Source organism: Streptopelia decaocto (genome assembly GCF_964273445.1).
Source record: "Streptopelia decaocto genome assembly, chromosome: Z".
Classification (NCBI taxonomy): Eukaryota; Metazoa; Chordata; class Aves; order Columbiformes; family Columbidae; genus Streptopelia; species Streptopelia decaocto.
In genome coordinates this window covers 3,235,403-3,261,333 of record NC_138657.1, presented here as the reverse complement: position 1 = coordinate 3,261,333, position 25,931 = coordinate 3,235,403, and the positions used below count along the sequence as shown (strand labels likewise).

At 37.9% G+C, this 25,931-nt stretch overlaps 1 protein-coding gene across 1 annotated transcript in view; it reads left to right on the top strand.

The window, feature by feature from the left end:
• Positions 1–25,931, top strand: part of ADGRV1 (adhesion G protein-coupled receptor V1) — a gene marked incomplete at its 5' end in the record, with an annotated part of 258,760 nt that overhangs the window by 146,497 nt on the left and 86,332 nt on the right. The window contains one exon of the mRNA XM_082075144.1: positions 23,217–23,333. Coding sequence (XP_081931270.1) covers positions 23,217–23,333 — 117 coding nt within the window. The remainder of the gene's footprint in view (positions 1–23,216; positions 23,334–25,931) is intronic.

The window sequence follows — 25,931 nt, the reverse complement described above, 5'->3', positions numbered from 1 at the left end:
TCAGTTTGGCTTCTCTGGCAAGAATATTCCATCAGTCCTTGTTGTGTAGTTGGGAGGTGCTGCCTTACATGTATCTCCTGCATGATTCTACTTATGTTCCCAAAAGGAATGCAAAGAAAGGAATATAAAGGTCAACAATAAGTAAGAAGTAAATTGTACTTTCCTGCTTTACTCACACCAGCAAGGAGAACTGGAGGGATTTTGAACATTTTATTTTCATTCACCAGGATAATTAAAAAGGATGAAGTATTTTGAATCTCAACAGCCTTCATTTCTCAATGGATTTGTGGTCATGCTCAAAAACCTTGTATAATTTAAGAAGAGATTACAAACTTGATGGTTGTTCACAATGTTAAAACTATGAAACAACAGTAGAATGAAGCATGTGTCTCCTCCATAAGCTGAAATTTACGTTATGTATAAACTCTTACCGATACTAGAGAAAAAACTCTTATTGTGTTAGACATTTTTTCAAGATCGGTAAAGCCATAGAAAATCACAGTGAAAACTGGAGATTTTAAAGTAGTGAAATAGAGATTCACTGCAATGGAATGACAGAGGTTAAAAGTCAGATGAGGATACAGTATGTCAGTGTTTTCTTGGAAGACAACGTCCTTTTGTGAGTCAACCTGGTAGAGAAGGAGAGGAATTATCGAAACATGGACAGAATTGGGAGACAGCATATTTGGCTTAAAACCAAAGGGCATAACTGGATCGTAAATCAAGTTTTGTTTAGATACCTTCTAGCTCCTCAATCCAAAATACAGTTCTGTAGTTTTTTAGATGGAGAAGCTCTTTGCTCATGGTGCCTTTTCTTGTTTTGTGGAATAATTAGAATCTGCCAGCTCAATGGGATTCACCCTGGTAAAAGGACATTGGGGGACACCATCTTCTGTTGCAGACATGTGACTCCACCACTGTGTTGTTCTTGAGTAATAATTCTGCAGAATAACATCAGCTTAACTTAATTTTCTCCAGAAGACATTCCTAGGTTAACAGCAGGGCTCTCTGGAAGAATTTTAGTTAATCATTTTCTCATTGGCAGGTGATGTTGTACAGAAATATTGTGCTCAAAATTTTAATTTGTCAAAGTTTCCAGTAAAACAGAAGCATTTTGTTTTATTGATCTAGGTCAGCCATTGGCAATCTAGAGTTGGCACACTCTATAGGAAATATCTTTATGGAAAGCTCCATGTTTGCGTATTGCACTTAGATCATGTACTAAAAGATCATGTACACTGTGGTTTGTTGAGGTGCCTTTCTCATGACAGCTAAAGAAAAGTTTTAAAAGTATTCAACATCATTACCCTGAAGAGTTGTAGGGAGCCAAACAGCAATGACACAAGTCAGCCATGGTTGAGCCTTCTGGACTGTGGAGATTGCTCAGCAAAGGGAACCGACAACGTGGAGCCACCAAAATGTGCCACTTCTCTACCTTCTCCCAGAGATCCTGTCCTTGAAAGGTGTGACCATTCCCTCTGCTGCCCCTGTTGATCCCGACTCTGCTGAACACCTTGAAACTTCAAAATAGTGAACTGAGAGTGCTGTAATGAGCAGTTCCAGAGGTCTACTAGGAAGTCTTGGGATGATGTTCATTCAACACCTCTTCCACTAGAAAAGCTTCCGCAAGTAGCCTCTGCTGTAATTCAATATTCTTGAATTACATAGTGACCAGAATTCGTGACGTTAATGACCTTTTTGCTGATGTTTCTGTGTCAGCACAGATTTTTTGCAGTGATGTTTGGGAGCCTATAACAGAGATAGTCGTAACTCGGCAAAAAATGATCATATGCGTTGGCATAAGAAGTTTGAGCCAGCTGGGTGTCTCCTGAGTCAAATAACGTGACGAAGATAAGCTTGGCAGATGAAAACCTCCCAGCATGGAAGGTCCTTGATGTCTTCTGATTGCTATGGCAGGAAAAACAAAAGTGAAAACACCACCAGAAAATACTACGCGAAGTCTTTTTATAGGCTGATGCTTCAAATCATGTCAGTAGAGCTGTAAATTTAAGCTTCTGGCACAGGGTGTAACATTCCAGAAAAAGAATATTCTTTTTTTTTCCACAGAATCAGATTTAATGTTTAATAACAAACAGTGTGAATGTGGCCCAGTGAACTTAAACACATCAAGGACAGTGTTCTCAAATAAAGTGGCCTGCAAAGGTAGCAGAGTTCAGTTCTGGTCTTGTGGACCTTTGAAGCTAGTTTGTTTAGTTTGGGACAAGTTTATATACATGAAAGAGGACTGTATATTTTGGCTTTGGAATCTAGATTGCTGTTTAACCACCATTCATAATTATGGTATTACTTATTAATCTTTGTAGCCTTAGGTCAGTAGAGATCTGAAATGCATCTGCATGGCTCCAGCGTGTCATTTTGTCTCATATTCTATCAAGTGACAGATGCTTTTAAAAATAAGCACAGCAACAGCACGTAATAATTACATGTCATTTTTTTTCACAGCTCAAAGTGCTTAAAAAATAGATCCAAAATCATTGTGTGTGTTGTAGATGGAGAAAGTGAAAGCCAGAGAAGCATCTTTACTCTTCTATGAGTCCTTATATCATGACAGGGCAGAGACAGGAGTCAAACCTAAGTCCTTTTAGCCCCAGTCAAGTGCCCTGTTTACTCCATCATAAAAAGAAATAAAATAAATCTATGTTTTCCTAGTAATTCTGTAATCACATTTTGTCTACATTCTGAGTCGCTTTTCTGGAAATTTACTTCTCTAGCTATTAGGATTTTCTTTGAAAGATTCCACTCTGAGAAGGCATTTATACCTTAAACTGTAAGAGCTTCTCATTGACAACAGCTCAAATTCTCTGTTAAATTTTCTGCTAAAAAGCAGTTTCACTGCCTGAGCGTAACTTGCTCAAACTCAAGTCAGTGAAGGGTTATTTGGGGTTAACATTCGGGTAAGCAGAGTTCTTCTTTTCTGCTTTTAAACAGATGCTATATATTCATTGTTAGGTTCAGATGTTAATGTTTAAGCGAAGTTCCTTAAATAATAATAGGCAATTTTGAATTTAATATAGGTAAATGTAAATATAGCTCTTATTCCTTATGTTTCTCAAAATAGTTTACTTGAAACTGTTTAAAATTCTGCCTTTCTGCAGAGCCCTTTCTCATTTTCTTGTGCATTTTCCTAGATTTTTCCATGGTAGGTAGGATGCTAAGTTCTTACCACAGGTCAGACACTGTAATTTTCCATGTGCTACTTAGATGTTTATGTGAGATTTGGAATTAATCACTTATACAGTTCGCCCTCATAACGTGGTTTATCCGTTACTGATTCACAAGGGTAAGTATAAAGTTCTTAAACTACTGATGGTGCCTTTATATAAATTAACAATGCCATTAACCTGCATTCAAACATTGAATTATTTTTCTGAAAAACCTCTCCCTCGAGAAAGGGGTTGAAACCATAAAATCAGAAAGGTTCTTCCTATAGCAGCCCTTGCAGTGCTAAAAACACACCGTGGCTATATATAAATAATCTCCTTTTCTTTCAACATATAAATTTACCAAGGAGTGCAATGGGTAGCTGAACACCTTAGGGAGCTATAAACAATTATACTGGAGCCAGAAACTTCAGCCTTTTTTCCGCAGGAAAGAAGACTTGTCTTTTTTGTTAGCAGCTGGAATAGAAACAGGCAAGATCGGTTCCAGTGGCTGCATTGGTAGCTTTCCCATTATCCAGGGAAAGAAAAGGGGGCAAAAGAGGGAGGAGGAAATTATGTTTTTTTAGGGAGCATTATTTTGTCTTCACAAACAGGATTTTGTGAATAGTCTCTTGTTTTTTTCTGTTAGGTGCCCTGAAATGGGAAAACAGTCCCTCAAAACACAAACTACTTAAATAAATTTATTTAGCTTAATAACTAACAACATTTTCAACTTCAGTTGTGAAGAGTTGAGATGGTTCGTGAGTGGAACAGCCAAAGTCTCCTGTCTCCAATTAAATGCCTTTATGGGAATGTATGAAATGATGGAAATCCAGTTTTCAGATTACCTTGAAAAACATTTAACCTTGCGAACTTCACATATAATCCTTAGTAACTGTAAATGTTTAGTTAGTGCTGGAACCAGGAGGAGCTCCTCCACTTAGCCCTTTTAAAAAATAAATACTAAAAAATTAATTTACTAGGATGAGGGCAGGGATGACATGGAGTTTTGCTGAACATTTACTATTTTAAGACTTATTTTCAGGTCACACGAGGGCAGGTTGTGCTCAGAGTCACACCAAACGACTGCTCTTCAGTATATCGGCCTGTGTAAAAGGCAGCGAACCTGTGGCTTATGTCTTGTAAATCTATCACAAAAATCTATATTCAAAGTCATAGTGTGTTTATAAACTAATCAGAGTTTCAAGCAGATCTTTTCTGAAAAATTTCAGGGATTTCGTGCATTGCTTATTTCCTAGGTGAGATGCACAGATGTCTGGCTCTGATGACACCCTTTGCTCTTATAATTTCATTTATAGTATTTGATACTGGTATTGGGTGCAGAATAGGAAAACGTGCCTGTGCACCAGAGGAGGGGGGTTTTCTTTGACCATAGTACCTGCATATTCAAACACAAAAAGCACAAGTTTTGTCTCCCTTTAAGCCTTGTAGTTGTAGGAGTGATTGCTTTGAAATGCACAGTTACTTTAGGACGTATGTCAGCTGCCTAATACTAAAATTGTCAGCACTACTATGTCCATGATCTCATACTGATTTCTCACATATTCTATTGCAAGTATATTTTTATGGCATTTAGTCTATTTTTTTTTTTTAATGCAGCATTCATTTCAGTTTCATCACTGGAGTAAAAGGAAGATGTATGAAAGCAGCACAACACATAGTTTTTCTTCTCCTCCTGCTTATATACTTCAGATATTTAAGTTTATACCAACTACCTATAAACCGTGTTCTTGAACCTCTTTGTGTATGACTAAATTTCCATCTCTTGCTGACAGCTGGAGTTGTCTTTTCTACCACAGCACCACCTACTGGGACCCAGCACCTGCTCTTTTAAACAAATGTGCTGCCTCCTAATAGTCAGAAACCTCATCACTCTCACCTTATACTTGCAAATGGTCCCAAAGACCTTTGCAGTTGGTCTTTCTGAATTTTACTTGCCTTAAATCACAAATAAAAGGATACTAAAATTCAAAATGAGAGGAAAGGACCTTTCTCCTTAAGAGCATGCAAAGCATTTGCATGGTGGTGTTTGTGACAGATTTATTGCAGTGTCTCAGAACTGACAAACCAGCCTGCAGCTCTTGGTTAATTCTCTGTAGCGATGAGAATAATGTGAAAAACATTCAAATGTACTGGCTGGATAAACTGAATAATATTGGTTCTATATTTAAAGTTGAAAATACATTTAATTACACAGCCATCTGATCATCTGGCGGAAAAATTTCAAGGCAATATTCTGATTTGGCCGATACCTGGCAGTTAATTCCCACAGAAAGCACTGATGTTTCTCAAATAAAAACACCTTCACCCTCCACATACGAAGTAGCTGTCATGACTCTAAAATATTAACTCTTTATATGTAGTAGTACTGCTTCTGACTACTGTCATAGTTTCTAATGGCCGGGTAAACTTTTTTCGTTTTTCCTCAAAGCATCAATAATATAAATTCTCTGTCACTTAAAGTTGTTTTTGGCTTCTTGCTTTGTAGCCCCTTCCTGTATTTCCAGGTAGTGGTTTTATTCTTCTGTATATCTTGCTTCCATTCCTAAGGATAATTTTTTAATATAATATTTTAATAAAATATTCGCTACACTGAATATCAGGAAGAAATCAGACAACACGGTGGGAAAAGGGAGAGAAAAGGGGAAGCCGAAGAATACTCATTTTCAAGTCAGCTTCCCCTGTGACTCATGTCTTACCAGTCTGGCTGAATTCCTTTGTTCAGGGTCAGCTCACGCCTGGAGGAAAGAAGTTTTAGAACAATAATAGAAAAGGAAACCAGTTTGATTGCTCTTGGAGCATAAAGCTTGAGATTTCACTGGGTAGCAATGTCCTATGTGCGTGCATGCTAAAAATGTGTTCTTCTCCAAGTTTTGTGGCCTGTCAACCTCTTCGATCATTTCAGTTCATAAACTGGTTATGTCAGTCCTGTGCAAAAAACATAAGCTGGCCTTCAATAAAACAGGTTGGCTACCAAGTTTTTCTCTTCTTAAAGGCTATAAACCCTGACTTGTCTTCTCTGCATATGCTCCAATCCAGACTTCCTAAAAATGCTGCATCACAAACACTCAATTTAATATTCCTTTGATCCTCTGCAACTTTATGTCACCCTCAACCATTTCCTTGATGCACCTCTGTGCCAACCATCCCTGTGTAATTTAGTCAGGGCAAACAGACGTATTGTTTCTACCCCATGTGTTCTGCAGTGTTGTTCAAGTGTAATGAAAAATAATGAATAAAGAATGAATGAATAAAGAATGAAGGTAGATATTTGCAGAATTGCTTCCTGAGAGTAAGAAGTTTTATGAGATTGAAGATAATGTAATGAAAGTTCGCAAATCTCCACATTTCTGGAGCAGAGATAGAGATTGGTGTAGTAAAATTATGATAAAAATCAAAATGAAGAGGCAAAAATTAACACAGAAAAAATTCCCAAAGATTCATAAAAATATAGTAGTTTCCATCTCAGTTTTATGGCTTTGCTGTTGAGTGGCTTACTTCTACAGAAATAAAATATATTGCTCTGTCAAATAGTAGAGTATGCTATTAAAGGCAATAAGCAGTTCCTTAGTCTTTGCTGACAATAATCTCTTCAGAACTTTTTTGTTTTGTTTTTAGATACTCAGTATCAATATCAGAATATTACAGAAGTGATTGTCTCTTGTTTTTCATTTAAGTGATGATTCCTGAGGGTTGTGTTTTCTGAATTTTAGGGTTTTTGTTCAAAGCAACTGTTCGTTAATTCTGTTTTAAAGAGATTGGGTGCAAGTCAGGGTTTTTGAGAGCAGAGCAGTGCTATTTACCCGTGGTCTGGGTTAGAGGGGAGTGAGTTGATACTCCTGGTAAGACGATAATTTTGAGACCTTTGTCAAGACCTCTGTTAACACCCATATTTTCTGGAGGAAAAAAGAAAAAGAGAGAGAACATAAGTTATGAAATTATAAAATTAGCCAGAGTAGACTTTAATATGAAGAATAGGTCACTTTTAATATGTGAAGCTGAAAAAGTTATTTTCGCTCCTGGAAGGCCCTCCTGTATTTTCAGTAAAGGAATTCTAGTGGTGACGAGTGTAACAGTGCACAAAAGTGTAGTCAATCATATGGATTACTGCGTTTCTTGGGAAATGCTTGATGACGATTTCCCTTCAGATCTGTTTAATTTAAACAGCGACAAAAAAAACGCCTGTGATGATGGGGGATTTTCACTTAATTAGATGACTTTTGCTTTCCCACTGAACAGATGTGCCCACTGAGCGGCAGCCTTTACCCACACTCAGAAAACTGGCGATTCTTAAAAGTCATTCATGTGGCGTTTTGCACCTATTCTATGTGGACTTTCTTTACAATTATTTTACCTAAGGGAGGAATTAAAGGGAAACCTATACTGCAGACTCTGATTAATGTTTTGAGGTAATGTTCTATCTTGAGCAGTCAGTTTAATATCTACAATACGCTACAGATACCAGCAAATTAAGTATGAAGTAAACAAGTTTGAGACTATGGAGGGAAAAAAAAGTATTAGGAGAATTTTGGGCTCATTTGTGCTGTGTATATACTGATTTTTCTAACCTTAGGGTTTTACATTTGTACACAAGACAGAAAAACGTGGTAAGACATGGGAAAATAGTCCCATTTATTCATATATTAATTCATACTTCATAATATTATACTCTGTGATAAGAAATGGTTGAAATGACGGGTCACATGGAGTGGAAAGTGGAACTTGTGTTTTTCGATGACGTTCAGCTTGCTTCCAAATAAGATTCTGAGCTTGGTTGTTGGCTGCAGATGAATCAGGGAAATGGGGAAGAATCTGTATTGAGGGATCTGGGTCTGTGTAGGAAAGGTTCAGCCTGACATAGGCTGTGCACATCGGGTTTTAACCCATTTGCCTGATTCTATATTTTCATGCCGTACACTTACATCCAATCAAATAAAAAGTAGAGAGATCTACATTTTCATAAGGATATGCTAAATTATAGTGTGATTTGTGAAGTAATACCACTGTAGCAGCAGAATTTGTAGGACAAGCATAGTTGGATGATTTAGGTAAGTCTTCTAACATGCAAACATTTTTTGTGATGAAGAACTGAAGAATGGGCTGGTGTCCCTCAACTTCTGTGGTTTTTTTTACTATTTAGCTGTTTTGCACAAATTTACTACCTCTCCACATGCCTTTGCTTCACTGCAAATTTTCTCAGTTGCCAGTGCCCCAAAGGCATCACGATACCAGCCTACAATTGCTGGAAAATTTACGAGAACCCCACTTTTTTCACCAAATACTTTACCCTGAAATCCCATCCGAGTGGCTATTCAATGCAAATAAATGCAGCATATGAACTTAATCTTACCCAGTGACATTTCATTCATCGGGCCTTGCAGAGCAAGGATAGGCCTGTGTATTCCTTTCCTTACATATAGAATTCTTCTGCTTCAAGCTGGACTCGGGCCAGCTCCGAACAAAAACTGTTTAGCAGTTAAGAGTTGCTTTGTGTTCAGACTAACGTGGGGCTCAGCCTCCCAGCAAGACTTATTTTCTCAAGTACTAAAGCTATACAGCTTTTGATCTGGGCCTAGCTCATGTTCAGCTGACTGAGAGCACGAAGCAGATGAAACCACATCTGTGCACAAGATAGAATAGGAATTAAAACTGATATTAAGGGATGGCTCATGTGGCAGAAGGTCTGTCCTCGCTGTGCCAAGGGGCCTGGGGACCCCTGTTTGGGGTGTTTGCAGACACTATGTTTGGAGATGGGCGAGAGAATGGGAAGGAGCAGAGAGGAGACCACAGGAAGGTCCCTCCACAGACAAGGTTACCCAAAGAACTAAAGAAATTAAGCTCTTTTCTTGGAAGTGGTGAAATTCCGTCTTGCTTTGCTGCCGAGAAGCCAAGGCAAGCAAACTCACCCACAAATCGAGTATGGAAGTGGCACAGAATCAATGCAAGTTTGGAGCTCAGAAGTTATTTCAGTGGTAGTGATTGACCACATGAACATATTAAGAAGAAACAGAAAAGCAAAACATGTGGTGGTGAGGTCATTTCAGTTAATAAATTAGTGTGCATAAGCTACTTTATGCACATTTGACCTTCTAGTGTTGATTAATTTAACGCATGGGAGGGGTCTGAGGAGAGCATTTGCTATTATTAGTATAGCCGAGCATAGGAAGCGTTTGAAGCACTTGGTCACAGCAAAAACATCCCTGTTTCTGTAGGAACAACCAAAATGTTGAGTCTAAATACAGAAACAATCTCTAAAAGGAGGCAGGTTTGAGATGTGTGACTCTTTTAAGACAAACATTCTTTGTGTTTAGCTTGTGTTGCAATAAAAGATAAGGAGGATAATGCCATGTTCCTAGAAAAAAAAAGAAAAAAAAAGAGGCTATAGTGCTTTTGTTCACTTCTTGAAAGTAAATGTGTTGATTAATTGCTTTAGAACTATCGGTTAAGCAGAAAGGGTGTTTGCTTTCTTGTATACCCACCCATATACAAAGCCATTCTACTCGGCCTGTTTTGCTTGCATGATTTAAGTGTGTGCTCTTCAAAGCTGGTTTCAGAACTCTGGTTTCTGTCTCAGGTTGTTTTTTTGTTTTATTTTGGGGTTTTGTGGGTTTTTTTGGTGTCTTTTTTGTTTGTGTTTGTGTGTTTGTTTGTTTGTTTGTTTTGCCCCTGCAGAATTTCCAGACATCCATGATAATCATCCTTTTGGGTCTTCTAAGCATAAACAGCTCTGGATTTTACAGTGAGTGAGCTGCAGTCATCTCGGGAAAGAGATGTAAACCGGGATGGCTATCAACTCTTTTTAAAGAACTTAGATCTGGAGTTGATTCTGTTCTACCAGGAGATAATTGCTCTCTGTGCTGAGTGACAGGAGCATATTCAGTATTTAAAATGATCCCAGAAAAAAAAAAAAAAGTATATATTAATCCACAAATATTTATTCCTCTCACTCTGAACACTGTATCTGAATTATTTGAACACAATTTTCCATTGCAGTGCAATGTACAGTATATATCCCGCGAAGTCACTGAAGATTTTCTATTCTTGCAGCTTGTTTTGTCAGTCAACTACTGGCACATAGAATGATCTATATGTTAGTTTTACTATCATTAAAAAAAGAAATTTAAAAAAAAAAAAAGTTCATTATGTATTACAACCTTTCCATCCTGTTCTAGAAGGTACAGCAGATAAGACATGATATTTCAGCCTAAAAATTCCATAGCATCTTAACCGCTTCTGAAGTACTTTCCTGTCTGAAACCAATTTTTGTGCAAGGAGGTTCATTTGGAAATGAATTTGAAATGTTTCCAGTTACTTTTTCTGGTTTTAGTCTGGCACAATGAAACAGAAGATGTCTCTAAAATTACTGCCCTATTAGGAATGGGCCTTGTTTTTCTTATGATGTAGGGTCAGCAGATCAGGTAATTAGAATTATTAAAGGCAGTTTCAATGGATTAAATGTAAATGGCTGGGGACAGTGCTTCTTCACTACTAAATAACTAATGTTACAACTAAAATAAACCAATTTGAAGTATTTTCATTAAAAAAGGCTGGGGTTTAGCATTTGCTTGTGATCTTTTTATAGAAAGGTGTCCTGCAGTATCCTGCAAGTATTGGGTTAATCAGAGGAGCTGCTGAGGGCTGAGTGTTGCTTTTGGGGCTGGAAACAAAATTCTGCGAGAGGAGGTGCTAGGAATGGGGACACATTGGTGGGAGAGACAGCCCATCCATGTCCCACAGAACGTCCCCACGGGAACCCACCACTGAACCCACCAGAGACCATCATGTGTGACCACAATCACAGAAGTCACTCTGTGTTAAGCCTTTAGAGGGAAAAAAATACAAGAAGAATTGGAGACCAGGGTTCTCATTCTTGTCACACTAATGGAACCTGTGCCAAGGCCAGAAGTTCATCTTTTTGAATAACAAGCAATACTTATGAGAACGGGAAAAATTTTCAATGTATCACATACAAGCTTGGTTTCAGGCAGGTGGTTTGGTTTCATTTAGGTTGGGGTTTTTTTTTTGTTTGGTTTGGTTTTACTTTTGTTGTTGTTGTTGTTTTGTTTGTTGGTTTGTTTTTGTTGTTGTTGTTTTGATTGGTTAGTTGGTTTTGTTTGTTGTGGTTGTTTTGTGGGATTTTTGGTTTTTGGGTTCTTTTTTTTTTTTATGTTTGGGCTCAAATCCTGCTGGACATCAACACAAATCTGTTTTCTGTAGAGTCAACTTTGCCAGTGTTTGATCTCTACAACTGGGTGCCAACCACAACTGGAGCCTCCCTACTGATGCCCAGTAATCATAAAACAGTCCTGAAGCTGCTTACAGCTGATATAAATAATGATTTATCTCCAGGTGTTCTTATTTGCCCAGACAGTTGAATTGTCAGTGCTGGGAGAGCTGAGTGGACCCGTTTTTACCTGCACACCCCTGAGGGTGAATCGTTGTGATATAGGTGCCATACAACTTGGAAATGGTTTATGACAGAACTCTACTCTGGAGTCTGAATTTTCATGTCAAAATGTATACCTAACTGAATCACAATTTCAACTTTACCCTGGTGCAATAGACTTTTTAACTCGTTCAGGTGAGAGCTTGAAAGTTCCCTGGTAACTTCCCATTCATAACATTATGAGGTTTTGAGACATTAATCCTGAAGCCTTAGGTTCTCACTCTTTTCTCGATGCCTTTTTTCCTGAGGCATTTGCAGAATTCATCCAAACTTGTGAATTTGTCCCACATCTGCTTATAGTCCTGGCATTTTGCTTTAGTCAAGTGTACTTTAATCTCAGCTTTTCTGTTTGAATGCTGAAGATTTCCTTTAGTGTAGGATCTATTTGCATGTTCCTTGCTAGATTTAGGCTAAACCCTAGACTAGGCTCTTACAGTTCTCCACGTTCTCCTGCTCATTTCTTGCTGCTACTGTAAGTCCTCTTTTTTTTAACTCGTCACTCTATCCAGAAAGTCATCTACTATTTTACTATCAGACCCTTCTTTTTGTGTGGCTTGTTCCAGATCTGCAAAGCTGACTTAAATACTCGTCCTTCTGTCCTACCATATCTGCAGCTCCAACCTAGTCGATAGGTTCCCTGGAAAATTAGTTACTAATGAGTGCATTTCTCCTCCTGTTCAAGAATGATAAAGCAGGGGTATTTTGGACATTTTTGTCTATTTTCAGTAAAATCCCAGGGATGCAATTTAAAGCCTTTTGGGTTGAGGGGATCCATACAAAATCAGATACAGAAAGGTGAGCCTGTGGTGCACAGTTTCTTTTAAGAGAGGTGTGAGTCACCAGTCAATCCTGTGACTATTATGCATATCAACATTAAAAATGTTGGAAATAATCAGCTAGAGCAATATGTATAAATAAGGGAATACAAGGACAGCATTTGAAAGTTCTAAATTTTTAACCTGCTGTAGCTACTTTACCTACTTTTTGCTTTTTACCTGCTGTATGTTCAGTATATCTACATTGCTTAAAATTCACCTGCATCTAGGTGAGCCCAGATCACAGAGTGTTGGCTGTGCTTTGGGTGTGAGAGATTAAATATTTCTTTAATTCCTACAGAATGTTTGAAGATTTTTACAGTAAGAACGATTTTGAAATATCTGAAGTGCTGTGAAATGAAAATAATGCCTTACATCCCAGTTTTTTTCCCCACTCTTCTCATAAACTACATAAATATTTTTATGTACTGATGGAAAATATAGCAGGTGATTTTAAAGTGTGGAAAGCAAACTGTCTTTCTATTTGTGTTATTTTGAATAAAGCAACAGCCATTCTTAGCTTAATGAACTGATTTTGATGTTCCATAAAAGTGCATCAGAAATTTGAAGCTAATAAGTGTGATAATAAAAATAAATACAAACAAAATAGTGCCCAAAGCATGGAATATGTTTAACTGCTTCGTTCCTGGGATCCCCTGGTACTAGTTTACGAAAACCAGCGTTTCAAATTGTGAGTAATTAAGAGAGAAACATGCAAAAAGCAGCTGATTTAATGGCAGTACAGAACTGTGTGCTCAAATTGTAGCATTTGACAGGAGACTCTGACCATGGAACAGGAATTAGACCATACGAACCTACGTAGCCGCACCTTGGGAATGTCTGTCTAATTACTAGATAAAATACAGACAGCAGTTAGGTATTCTTTTTAAATACAAAAACCTATGTCTATCGCTGTTTTAGCAGAAGTCCCTTTAATAACATCTGAGAGGTGATTTTAAATAGTTAAACTTGAATCACATTTTATTTTTAGACATTTTGCTAAGTCTGGCTTTTGACTACTATCTGCAAGCCCGCTTACTTTAGACAAAGAAGTTAATTTCTGTTCTGTATTCTTATGAGACATGAGAAGCTATGAGAAACTATTACAGAAAACATTATATTCTCTAGTGCTCACCAGAACCTCTAGTCACTAAATATCAAAACACTGAAGCAGACATCGCGGAGTGATTTTTCAGCCTAGTTTCATATACAGATGCTCTATTCCAGAATAAACATCAGTTTATTTTAAATCATTTTTTCATGAACACAATTAGAACAACATCTATTTTAGGAGTGACTTTCTCTTCAGTTTGTTTTCACATGTTGGCAAAACTGCAGAGGACAGATTCTAGATAGATAAGGATGTTTCTGTGTTTGAGTTTGAAAAAACCATTCAGTCCGTGCCCCTCAACAAAGTCCATGGCAGCAGGATACAACTTCTGAGTTCTATAAATACCTGAACCACACTCTGGAACTTATTTTTACAGTTCTGTTTGTGTACTAAAAGTTGTACTCAATACCTAATCTATATTATTGCTGTAGGTTAGTCACAGTTCTAGGATCCTTATATTTTTGGCATATTTAATGCTTTTGCTTTTATTTGTCTGTTTTTAATCAAAGTTATTGCTCAGAGCACTAGTGACCCAGTTCCTTCCCCCACTTGTTTACAATGAGGTGAGTCTGTACGGAGCAGATAAACTGTGACTACTAAGAGATTATTTAATGCTATTTAATAATCTATGTCAACTTGCATGCTTGTGATGTTTTTATTATACGTGTCTGGAAAGTCCTGTCTTCAAGTGGAATCATCTTAAATCTTTACTGCCTGTTATAGCCTCCGCTGTTTACTAATTCACATTGATTATTTTGGGTTCAAAAGTCAATTCCATTAGCACAACGAAATCCAAAGGTTTTGTTTTCTATTTTTATTAGGCAGGGAAAACACCTTCTTCTGCTCTGTAATTATGAAGCCTGTTGCACGGAGAAAACAGCAGTTAAAGATAATATCATAATATCATATGTCTAATATCATAACAGACTATACTGATCCCTGAACTGCTCATTCTTTAAGCTATATTTCAACATTTAGAAGGAATATGGATCAAAGATTGCCATAAATATTTACATAGGACCAACATTTCTTTAATATCATAGGTTACAAGTAATAGTAGAACAGGGGAACTTACCTGTTAGCCCTTGTTGAAGAATGCTTGGTTTCTGTTAAATAAATGTCTCTTTACGTGTTAAGACTTTCTGGCAAAAATTGAACAACTCCACTTAGATATTATTCTCATATCACACCAGACTTCATCTTAGAATAGCTCTTCCAACCCATAAATGAAGACAGATCCCATAGACTTGTGAAAGTGTTGCTTTCTACAAATAAACATCTGTTTTTTCTTGGGACTGTAGAGAGCATGCACTCTAGCAAGAGAGACACTGGTGAAAACTGTGACCTTTTACCATAACCAGCCTTCTAGAGGTTACATTTTTAGTGTACCTGATTTTTGGGCTGCTTACGCAGCCACTAATTGTGTAAACATGACTCAGATTACCATTAACAGTTTAACTAGGAGGTCTTTGCTTACCCTAGCATGTTTTAACTGAAAAAGAAAAGGAAAAGCCCTTCAAGATGATGTCCAGACCAGTATAAGGGGTCTAATCTCTAGGCAGAGGTTTTCTACAGAAACATAGTGAAGCCAGAAGACACGATATGCCTGTAATTACATCTCGGAGATAAATTGTTGTCCTTCCCAGCTGGCTGGCCATACAGATAAGCATGGGAGACCTCTGCTACCATACTTAAAATATTAAACAAGGGGCAACCCTTGTTGCATCTTGACCCCAATTTGTGGTGTGTCTGCCCTACCCTGTTTTTAAGGGTATACCTCTTGAACACCGAGAGTCTTGGGGCACTGACCATGGGCCGTGGGCCATTGGCCAATTCTGACTGTTTACTTAAATCATCAGGAGTTAACAGAAGTGTTTCCTTTGCAGAAATTTGACTTACTGAAAGTCACATATTGCTGACCCTGGACACAGTCCTAAGTTCAGTTTAATATACAGTCATGCTGTCAATTTTGTGCACATTTATTGCAGGAAACTTACACCTGAACTTTAAGAAAAACTGTATCCAGAAGCGGAAGAAGTGAAAAGTCTCTTTATTAATAGTTTTACCCAATATATTCCCTAAGTGTAGATAGATCCCTCTTGAGAAGCTTCTAGAGCCAATTAATCCGTGATGGCAAACCTGCTGCTCGGGGTCTAATCTGAGCTAGGTAGAAAACAATACAAGTCAGATCCTACTCCAGAAAATCAACATCCACCAGGAAAGCTTTTCCAGCTTCTATTGGCATCGTTATAGCAAAAAAAGTTGTGTTATTGAGGATCTCGCAGGGGGGATGTCTGGCTCGTGTTCTGTAGTGAGTGATAATGCAATGTGCATCTTTGTCCCGGGTACTGTATAGGGTACTGTTCTGAATCTGTATGTAAAACTAAACAGGTTAAGACCTGCCAGAGCCTCATAGTCTTTATTTTTCCTTATTTACCAAAAGAAGAAAATGAACTGCTGCACATCACGGTCCTTCACTCATCCTGTATCCTGCACCCTCAGGTTGCTCAGAGAAGCAAAAAGAAAAGCCTAAAAATGGGAAGCAAAGAGGGCAAGGACTGAACCCAGCATGAAACCAACTACCATCCTGCCAGCTGGGGCGAGGGAATGAGTAACATATGGTTGCTGGTGTCTAATCACCACTTAAAATGGTTGCCAGTTCTGCTGCTGCTTAAGAAAGTGTAAACATCTCTGCACAAAAGTACCGTGGGTCACTGCTGTAAATACACCATCGGTATTTCAAGTGATTTTATTTTAGTTGGCTGTTTGGCTCTCCTCAAAGTGCGAGTTTACTGTGATATATAATCAGCAGACTTTAAGCAAATAATTCATAAACACAAAAATGTCACTAAAATACACAATGCGTGCAAATTATACAGTAAGAGTTTGGAGCTGCTGTTCACAAGGCACTTATTTTTTAATATATATGTTCACTGACTTAACTCAAGCCAGAAATAAAGCTAAATGCATATGTCTTGTTTTTTTCTGGTGTCAGTTACAAAGCGCTCCTCTCTGTATTATGGTAATATCTGAAACAATTTATTGACCAGTGAAGTCATTGAGCTTTCACATAAACTCAGAAAGCAACTTTAACGGCTTATTTCAGCATCATTAATACAAAATATGTATGAAATGAAAAGTTAGTTATTGAACTTTTATTTCAGCCCAGTTAAACACTGCGTTTTGAATCTTTTAAAGTATATAACCTTTTCCTCTGTGCTCTGAAACACATTGAGCATTGTATTGTTACTTTGTCCAGGAAGAGCGACTTAGAATTTTTGGTAGTGTTTATAAATCTCTGCAATTTTTATTTTGTTTTTGGTACATCCTTTGTTGGTATTTTTGTCCTGGCATTTCATATCAGAACACAAAACACAAGAAGAACACTTGGCTTAAACCAGTGCTGTCCTGACCTATCAAGCAGCAACAAAAAGTATGATTCATATGCACTATTATTAAGCAACGTCCCTGTGTTCAAGGAGGGAACCCCTTTTTTTTTATCCATATAAAGTAAATTCAAAGTAGGAGAGAGCAGTTCAGTGGGGACATGGGAGTCTAAGGAGTTTATTTTCCTGTGTTATTGTTCATTGCAATTAAGTCCAACAAAAAGAACAGCGCTAAACATTATACCTTTGATACTATTCCTCTTTTGACTTTGGGTTAGTAAAATGACAGATGGCATGTAGTTGGGCTTTTTGTTTTGTGGGGGTTTTTTTTGGTAGAGATGCATGTAAATAAGCTGTATAAGGAAGACAATAATCTCGTCTTGTGTCAAGTAAAATATATTGAATCATTAAAAAATAAAATTCATAAAAGAGAAAAAATAATATAAAAAGAAATTAAATGACCACTGTTAGGACCCATTTCTATAAGACATATATGTGAAGACATATGTGTCTAGAAGAAGACAATGTCTGAAGCTTCATGAGTTTGTACCGTGAAACAGGAATTTACAGATGTCACAAAATGTGACAGAAGTATATTGACTTGTTCTTCACTCTAAAGTGCTCTAGAGGAGCTGGCTGCTTGGTCTGAGGGTTTCTCCTGGTGGAGAAGGATCTTCTCCTCAGCTACAGGAGATAGGTCCTTCTTGCTTAGGTGAGACAGTTAAACTGTTCAGAGTAGATGTGTCGGGCCCAAGCTTTGTTGCTCTTCCAGAGCTAAATGTTTGTTGTTCTGCTGCTGGATCCTTTGTATCTGCTCGAGTCAGCGCTCTCCACAACTTTTTCTCTAGAGCATAGCAAGGTGTTCTCTTTGCTCCACCCAGCACAACACGCTGCCTTTTCAGCATTTCTTAATATACAAAATAAAGTTTATTGCTCTCAGATTTGTTTTGCCCACATCAAAACATTTTTTGCAGTTCTTAAAATTATACATCAAGTTTTGATAATACCTTATTGCTTTATTGTTTTACTTTTACACTTTATTTTACTCTTACTGATGGACTTCAACTGAACATTTGCGATATCAGTGCTGGTAGTTTCTGTTTTCTAGTATTTCTGATGAAGCCATGCTGACTACTCTTGATGATTTTCTCCTCCGTAATTTGGCTGGAAATGGTTTCCAGGATTATCTGTTCCATCACCTTCCCATGGATGTTGGTGAGGCTGATCCACCTGTAGTTGTTTGTGTCTTCCTTCTTGCCCTTCTTGAAGAGGAATGTGACATTTGCTTTCCTCCAGTATTCAGGCACTTACCCTCCATCACCATGATCAATCAAGATTATTAAGAGTGGACTTGTAGTGATACCTGACAGGTTGCTCAGCACCAGCTCTAGTTTGGGCTTAGATATGACCAGTTTTCTTAAGTATTTTCAGACCTGAAGATACATCTTTCTTACTCTGGCCTTACACCCTGGTCTCTTGGACATGGCTTCCTGAAGGCTGCTCTTACTAGAAAAGACTGAGACAAAGACATTCAGTACTTGCACAGACATTTCCGTGTGTCACGTGCTGTATCCTCAGTATAAAGTCCATCATATAGACTTTATATTTCATATATATATGGACTACATATTTCAGCGCTTACCGTGGCAAGTTGTAATTGCTACTATGCTATTCAACATACTTATTCTTCATACATACAACTTCTTATTCAGGGTTCAGCCAAACTACTCCTCAGTTGGGTGTTGTCTACTTGATTGGTATGGAATTGCTCCAGTCTTTTAGTCTCTCTCTTTTATACAATATTCAAAGGCAACTCTCCTTTACACTCACTTTTTTCTCTCTAAATTTCTGTAATGAGGCCAAGTTCAGCTCTGCTATATCTTAACTTAGATTTTAATATATTTTTTTATCATTAGAAAGTTGATTCATTTCCTCACGTTACCTATAGTTGGCATCAATGAATGCACCGTGTACATTTGTTTGGTCACAAATAGTTGGTATTAATGAGTGTATCATGAGTGTATCATGGAGGTTTTGTTTGCTTGAAAATAGTGTGGAATTCTTGTGTGGAATTTTTGTCAATTTTTTTTTTGTTTTATTAATGAAGAGCGAATAATGTAGAATTTCTACTAAAAATTTGCAATGAGGAAGGAAAAGTAAATGTATTAATTGTGACTCCTGACAAACAAAATTAAAATCATCAGATTTTCAGAAAAGATAGTGATTTTAAAGCTCACCACTGGGACAAAGGCAAGATGGTGAATAGCGTTGGTAGCATGGAGTGAAGGTTATGGCTACTGATGCAGAAGGAGAACCCAATGGAGAGAGATATATTCATACGTTGGAACAAAAGGTTCCCATTCCAACTTGGAAAATCATGGCGTGATACCTTGCAGGTCCCACAACAAGTGTGTTTAACAAATCCTTCACTTCAGAGTGCTACTATGTGACTGGAAAATAATATACTAAATGTAATACAGAGTGATTAATGGGTGCAGGCCTGTTAATTCTGTCTCGGAAGCATGTAAGAGTTTAGAAAAAAAAAATTATCAAAAGACCTAGTGACAAATGAAGTGGAGAATAAGACTCCAGTGTGTTTATACTCAGATCATGCCAGACTAGTCTGATAGTTTTCTTTGATGAGATAAATGCAGTAAAATACATGATATGTCACGTAATTAGTAAAATAATAATGGGGGACGATTAGCCCGAGAACTCGGGTGGGTGAAGAGTCAGACTAGTGGGAAAAGGCATCTATGGGAGGGTAGAGAAAGAAGAGAGGGATTTATTATATATTAGAAGTATTTACGTGGTGTGTACAGAGATAAGAAAACTGTTGGATGGGAATCTTGTGAGACCTCTGCAGCTCTTCTCCACGCAGCCCTGAGTACTTGTTTTCACGAGGAACAGGGTCAAAGTAGCACCAGGATAGAGATGGATGATGAAATTGGTGCACAAGCTGCAAAGCCTTTTGCACGAGGACAGGTTTTCACACTCGTGAGCGTGCATTTCACAGTGCTCGGAGAAACAATATAAATTGATCCAGGCAGAAGCTGTATTCATGGAGCTAAACTGCTTTTGCTGTCCAGCCCGGCTTAGGTATCTCTACAGAACACTACGCTGTGCAGCTTATTTAACCTTGAAAAATGAAATCTAAGGGACAATACTACCGCTTTCCGTGAATCCATGATTGTGCAAACCCCAAGCAGGAGGAAATCGTCTACAACCTGAGAGGCTTCCAGCAGAAGAGCAGATATAAATTGACCATGAGTAAGCTCAGGCTGGAAAGCAGGAGGCGGGTCTGGACCAGGGTGATGTTCTGAGACAGCCTGCTGCTTGGAAACAGTGGAACAACAATGCTCCTCTTCGTACAGGAACATACAGTTTTGTAAATCATCTGGTTTTACTCACTTACAGTTTGGTGCTGATGACTTAGGCTGAAAACCCAGGTGCTAATTTCCTTCAATAATTGTCGTAGAGTGACAAAGGATTTGCAGTATCCTTTAATTAACTGAGTAAATGACTGTGAGGTGGGAACCCTGTCAAAGATCTTTTTGTCCTTTGAGACAAGTGTATCAACTTATTGTCTTTTATTTTTTTACTTTTTTTTTTTTTTATTTTAAGTTTTGTAAGGAGGAATCTTGAATGTGGCACAGAACTATCACACACAAATTCGCAAAATTAGCAGCCTGCTGCTTGCATAATGTAAGTCACTTGTTATCCCTTAAATCGTTTTGAGTCAAGACTGATCACCTTGACAAGTAACAGGAAGAAGAATTATGTTATAATCTTGACATATAACCAAATGGCAGGTTACAAAGGTTGTTTAAAAAGCAGTATTTAAAATCATACAATCTCTGGAAACAGAGCTCTGAACAATTGGTATCAAAAGGAACACATTTTTAATGGCCCAAGAAGAAACAACTCATCTAAAAGTATAGTACATAATTTGCTTATTAAAGAATAGGTTCATTATTACAGAAGATTTCACACTACAACTAAAAACTAAGCAAAGTACAGAAGACATGAGGCAGTTAAGTCTAAGGAACAATTTATTTGGAAGGTGCTTTTTTTGTGTGTTTCTCTACCTGCCTCAGATGTTAGGGGGGAAAGGTCTATTCAGTGGCCTGCACTCTGTGTGTTTCTATTAAACTGCTTTTCAAGGTGTAAGTGCCAAAGTAGCCAGCATTTGTCAGAACAGCAGAGGTATTGTCTCTTGTCCCAACATTTCAAAATATGGTCTGCCATCTGTTTTTGGTGTTATAGTCCAACTCTCATTTGTATCTTCTACCCAAGGTGCAAAATAACTACATGCAAATAACATACATGTTTCTTTGCCTCTTTTACCTTTCTGCTCTTTTTTTGAGTCTAAAACACTCTAATATCACTAATCACAATGAATTCTTAGATGAGTGATCAGCTGAATTGCTGCTTTACTTCTTGAACAGAAGTCAGTAGCCTGAAAAGTAGGCATTTTTAACAAATATTTGGACTTTCCTCGTGGTTTTGGTTGGAAAACTGTTGACATAGTGAGATCCTTCTCTTTTTTAATGTATAGAATTTTCTTGAAACACAGGAAAAGGTAATGACAGTTTATTTAATTAGAGATGCAAAACACTTGTAAGCCAACATGCACTCCAGAAGGTGCTAAAAACATGTTTCCAGGACTAGACCAGTCTGCCTGTATTTTCATCCCTCGTTTTTCTCTATCTCTAGGCTGTCTGTGCTCGACATATACACAAGCCCTCAGAGATCAAAAAGTGGCAACGCCTCTGCACCAGATGTGTGTTGTATTTTGCTTGTTTTAAGAAGCATTTGCTTAAGTTTTAGGGAGAAACTGCTGGCACTGTTAGAGGTGGCTGGTGCTACCGAGTTGTTTACACAAACTTTTATTGTGTTTATCCCTCAAGGAAGGCAGCTCTTGCAGACATATTTCAAGTATGTTTGACCCGCTCCAGACAATGGAATTTGTTTTCAGTGTCAGAATTTGGCAAATAAGAGTCTATATTAAACTGTGTATTAACCTGAATGGTTATGTGGCCATGGTTAGATTCCAATTCTCAGCAGAAGAGTGATGATCCCAACATAAAGTACCAGAAGTGCATTTTTTGCTTTAGATAATGAAATGCATCTCGTAGTTGCTTTTATCAAGTTGTTAATGCAGTTGCTCGTTCTTATTCTTCCATTCCATGGTGAGATAACATTATCTGTCTGTCAATACTCAGACCCTGCCTTTAAAAGAATTATTTTTTGTAGTAAAGAGACTGCGTAAGAGTTATCCAATTCCATACATGTGTTTTCATTGTAAATACAATGTCCAGGTGTATGCCAAATCACTCGGTATACTAAAACTTCCTTCCATACCCAATCTTCTCATTTTATGAATGTCAAATCAATCTGCACAGTCCATAAATTGCTATTACTAAGAAGCCAACATGCTGTTAGTCAAATTAGTACATTCCTTGTGAAGTAAAGAAGTCATCAGTTACTGCAGGTGTTCAGTAGGTAAATTGGGCCTTTCTTTATATGGACACTTTAATTCTTTAATGAAATCTGCTTGTAGAACTATTTCCTCTGCAAAGAAATTCACAGAAAATAGAGCTAAATGTTTCCGAGTTGTGTTTTAGTTTTCAATGCTATATTGAAATTGTTTGTCAGTGTCCATTGCAGTTGGAACTGGAATACCTTTGTTCCTTAGACAATGCATTGGCTACTTATCTGTTCGATATATAATCCTTTGGCATTTGGTATGTCTGTGGAAAAAAACCATCTGCCTTGTGAGTGTGAAATCCTGGACTGCTCTTGATCAACAGTATTGCTCTCCTATGTGATGGGGTATAATATTGCTACTCGTCTGACAGTCTGAAGACAATAAATGCCTCTTGAGTCTGTTGATAAAATTTCTGGCCTCACTGAAATCAGGAGGCAACATCTCCTTTTATTTTATGGAGGAAAACCTCCACCCTCAGATACAAAACCAGTGTCTAATGTTGCATGGCAGTGAGTCTGGGGAACAGTATTAAACCATAAATATTGAATGTCCCAATAGTCTTTTCACATATGGATGTAACAGATCCTAGGTTGCCTGCAAAAACTTTAAAGCCAGTTTTGTGGCCAACAGTGCTAAAGAGTCACATCTTTTGGCCGAATATTAAACATCCAAGATATCTCTCCCAAGTCTCTGGAACAGTAACTGAATGTATGTTTTACTTCCAAACAGAATTAGATCAATTTTGTTTAATTCTAATGTGCGTGTATTCATATTTTTCCCTGCAGATTTCGTTTCTGGCCTCTGCTTACATGAGCCAACATCTCTCGGAGGAAAGCTGCTCTGCCCTTGCCTCTGTTACCCATTACCTTTACCTCTGCCAGTTCAGCTGGATGCTTATTCAGGTTGGTCTCAGTCTTTTTCAGCTTCTGTAAAAGTAACTAGTAGTTGGAATGTGTTTCTGTTATATTGTAGTATATGTATCTCTGAAAATCAATGCTACTACAGAGGGAAAACATTAGATGGTCTTTATTAAACCTAGAGTGTCACAGCTCCAGGGGTAAATATTTGAACCCTACAAAGACTTTTCCATTAATATCCATTCCAAGTGTGTGAGAATTCCCACATCTCACTTCATCCTGTAAAAATTACTGTCTGAAAACACTGACTAAATGGTTTTATTACAGTTAAGACCTTTCCTCAGCATCTCTTATTTGGTCTTTTGAAACAGTCTCTTACAGGTGAAATGTAAGTGTAAACTACACTGTAATTTTTTTAGCCAGTAACATTTTATTTATTAGACTTGTATGATATGACAAACATACCTTCATAAGTTTGCATTAAAATGAGGAGTATATATATTCATAAATAGTACCAGAATTTTCATAAGATCATAGAATCACTTTGGTTGGGAAATGACCTTTAAGATCACCAACTCCAATCATTTACCCAACCCTACCAAGTCCAACCCTAAATCATGTCCCAGAGAATGTCATCTCCGTGTCTGTCCAAGTGCTCCAGGGATGGTGACTCCAGCACTGCCCTGGGCAGCCTGTTCCAATGCCCCACAGCCCTTTGGGAAGAAATTGTTCCCCACATCCAACCTCAGCCTCCCCTGGTGCAACTTGAGGCCGTTTCCTCTGCTCCTGGCGCTTGTTCCTGGGGAGCAGAGCCCGACCCCCCTGGCTCCAAGCTCCTTTCAGGCAGTTCAGAGATCAGAAGGTCTCCCCTCAGCTCCTGTTCTCCAGCTGAACCCCCCAGGTCCCTCAGCCGCTCCCATCACACTTGTGCTCCAGACCCATCACCAACTCCGTTGCTCTTTTGGCACATTATGTAACAGTAAATGCCGTAAAAAACAGTTGAACTAATGTGGGAGACCATGAGCAATCAAATTTGTTTGGGGAAATTACCAGTTGTAAGTTAGTCAAAATAGCAAGCTGTGAGGTTATTTGGAAAATACATTATCATGCCCTCATCTAGAAATGTATATTTAGCACTAAGGCAAGAATTATGCCATTAATTTGTCTATTATTTTAAGTGTATTTGTCCATAGCACGTTTATTGTAGCACACTGCTTTATATATGCAGCTCCACACATTACCATACAAATCCTCCAATATGCGGGTTGTTGGACCAAACCAAGAATTTCAAATTAAACTGAATTTAAACACAGCTTTGTGTCCTGGTGACATACAGGTGGTATCTGGCATTTTTTCTGGGATGATGCCAGGTTTGCTTTCATTGAGAACCCTCACAGTCTCTCTAACAGGTCCACTCTGCTTGTGGTCTTCACAAGCTACAAGTAGACGTTGTGTCACGTACGCTGCTGCCGCAGCCGCTCATGAAAATGGAGCAAAGAGACCTAAATTGCTCTGTCTCTAGTGATACTAGTAATCTTTTTAGTCTTGTTGTTTTTCACTAGTTTATACAGTTAGAAATATTGAATATTCTCTCCAGTGGATGTTACTTTCTACTGTCTCAGTACAGAAATTTTCCTGTTGTACTTCTCCTAGCTTGGCTTATGACTTTCTCTTAGGTTAACTAACCTGAATTATTTTGACCTGTAAATTATCATCTTCCCAGCTGCTCATTCACTTCTTTCCTAAGTTGCTTCAGATCTCTTGAACATTTATTGTTATGGACAGGCAAAACAATACTTATAAGTTGCTATTTTAGTAGGATATCTCATGTTTTGAGTGCTCAGTTTTTGACAATGTGTTGTCTTCCCATCCTACACATTTTACATATTAAGTTGCAAATGGATTCCCATTTCAAAAGCTTAGTCTTATTCAAGGATTAATCACTTACAACAACAAAAAATTGTATGACTGTTGACCATTGGCCATTTTTATGCCCGTAGTTGAAATCCTTTGTAATTTTTGTCAGAGTAGACTTTGGCCAAGTCCCAAGAACTTGCATCTCCCATTGCATTTAGTGGAACCTCAGGCTTGTGTGTTCATCATGAAGACTCTTCATGGAAGCCTGAAGAGACCAAGGTGCTTAAGATAGAATGCAAATAAATGAATAATGAAAGACCCAAAAGCAAAGAAATCACCTGAAACATAGATCAACCCAGCCCTCAGCTACAATTTGCTCCTCTAGATTGAGAAAACGTTCTCAATTTATATATCTCATTGCAGAAGGAGGAAGCAATGCCAGGGCACTCAGCGACATCTCTGAGCTCTAATTGGTCCCCATGACAACATTAGCAAGGGAAAATCAAACTGATTTGGGAACTCTAGATGACACTGTTGTCTAAATGGCAGATTTAAGTGCCTCAGAAATGAGTGTCAATATTTCTCAGCGTGCTATGCTTAATACACATGACTTGATTTGGAAGGCAAAATTAATAATGTATTTATACTTAAATACTTCTGTCTGAGAAACAGCAAAAGTATGCACAGATTCTGTGTCACTTGTGCAGCCACTCTGCCCTCTGTGAGGCTGTATAGCGTAATGCATATGTTTTTTCAGTAACTCACATTATACAAATCTGCTAGTGT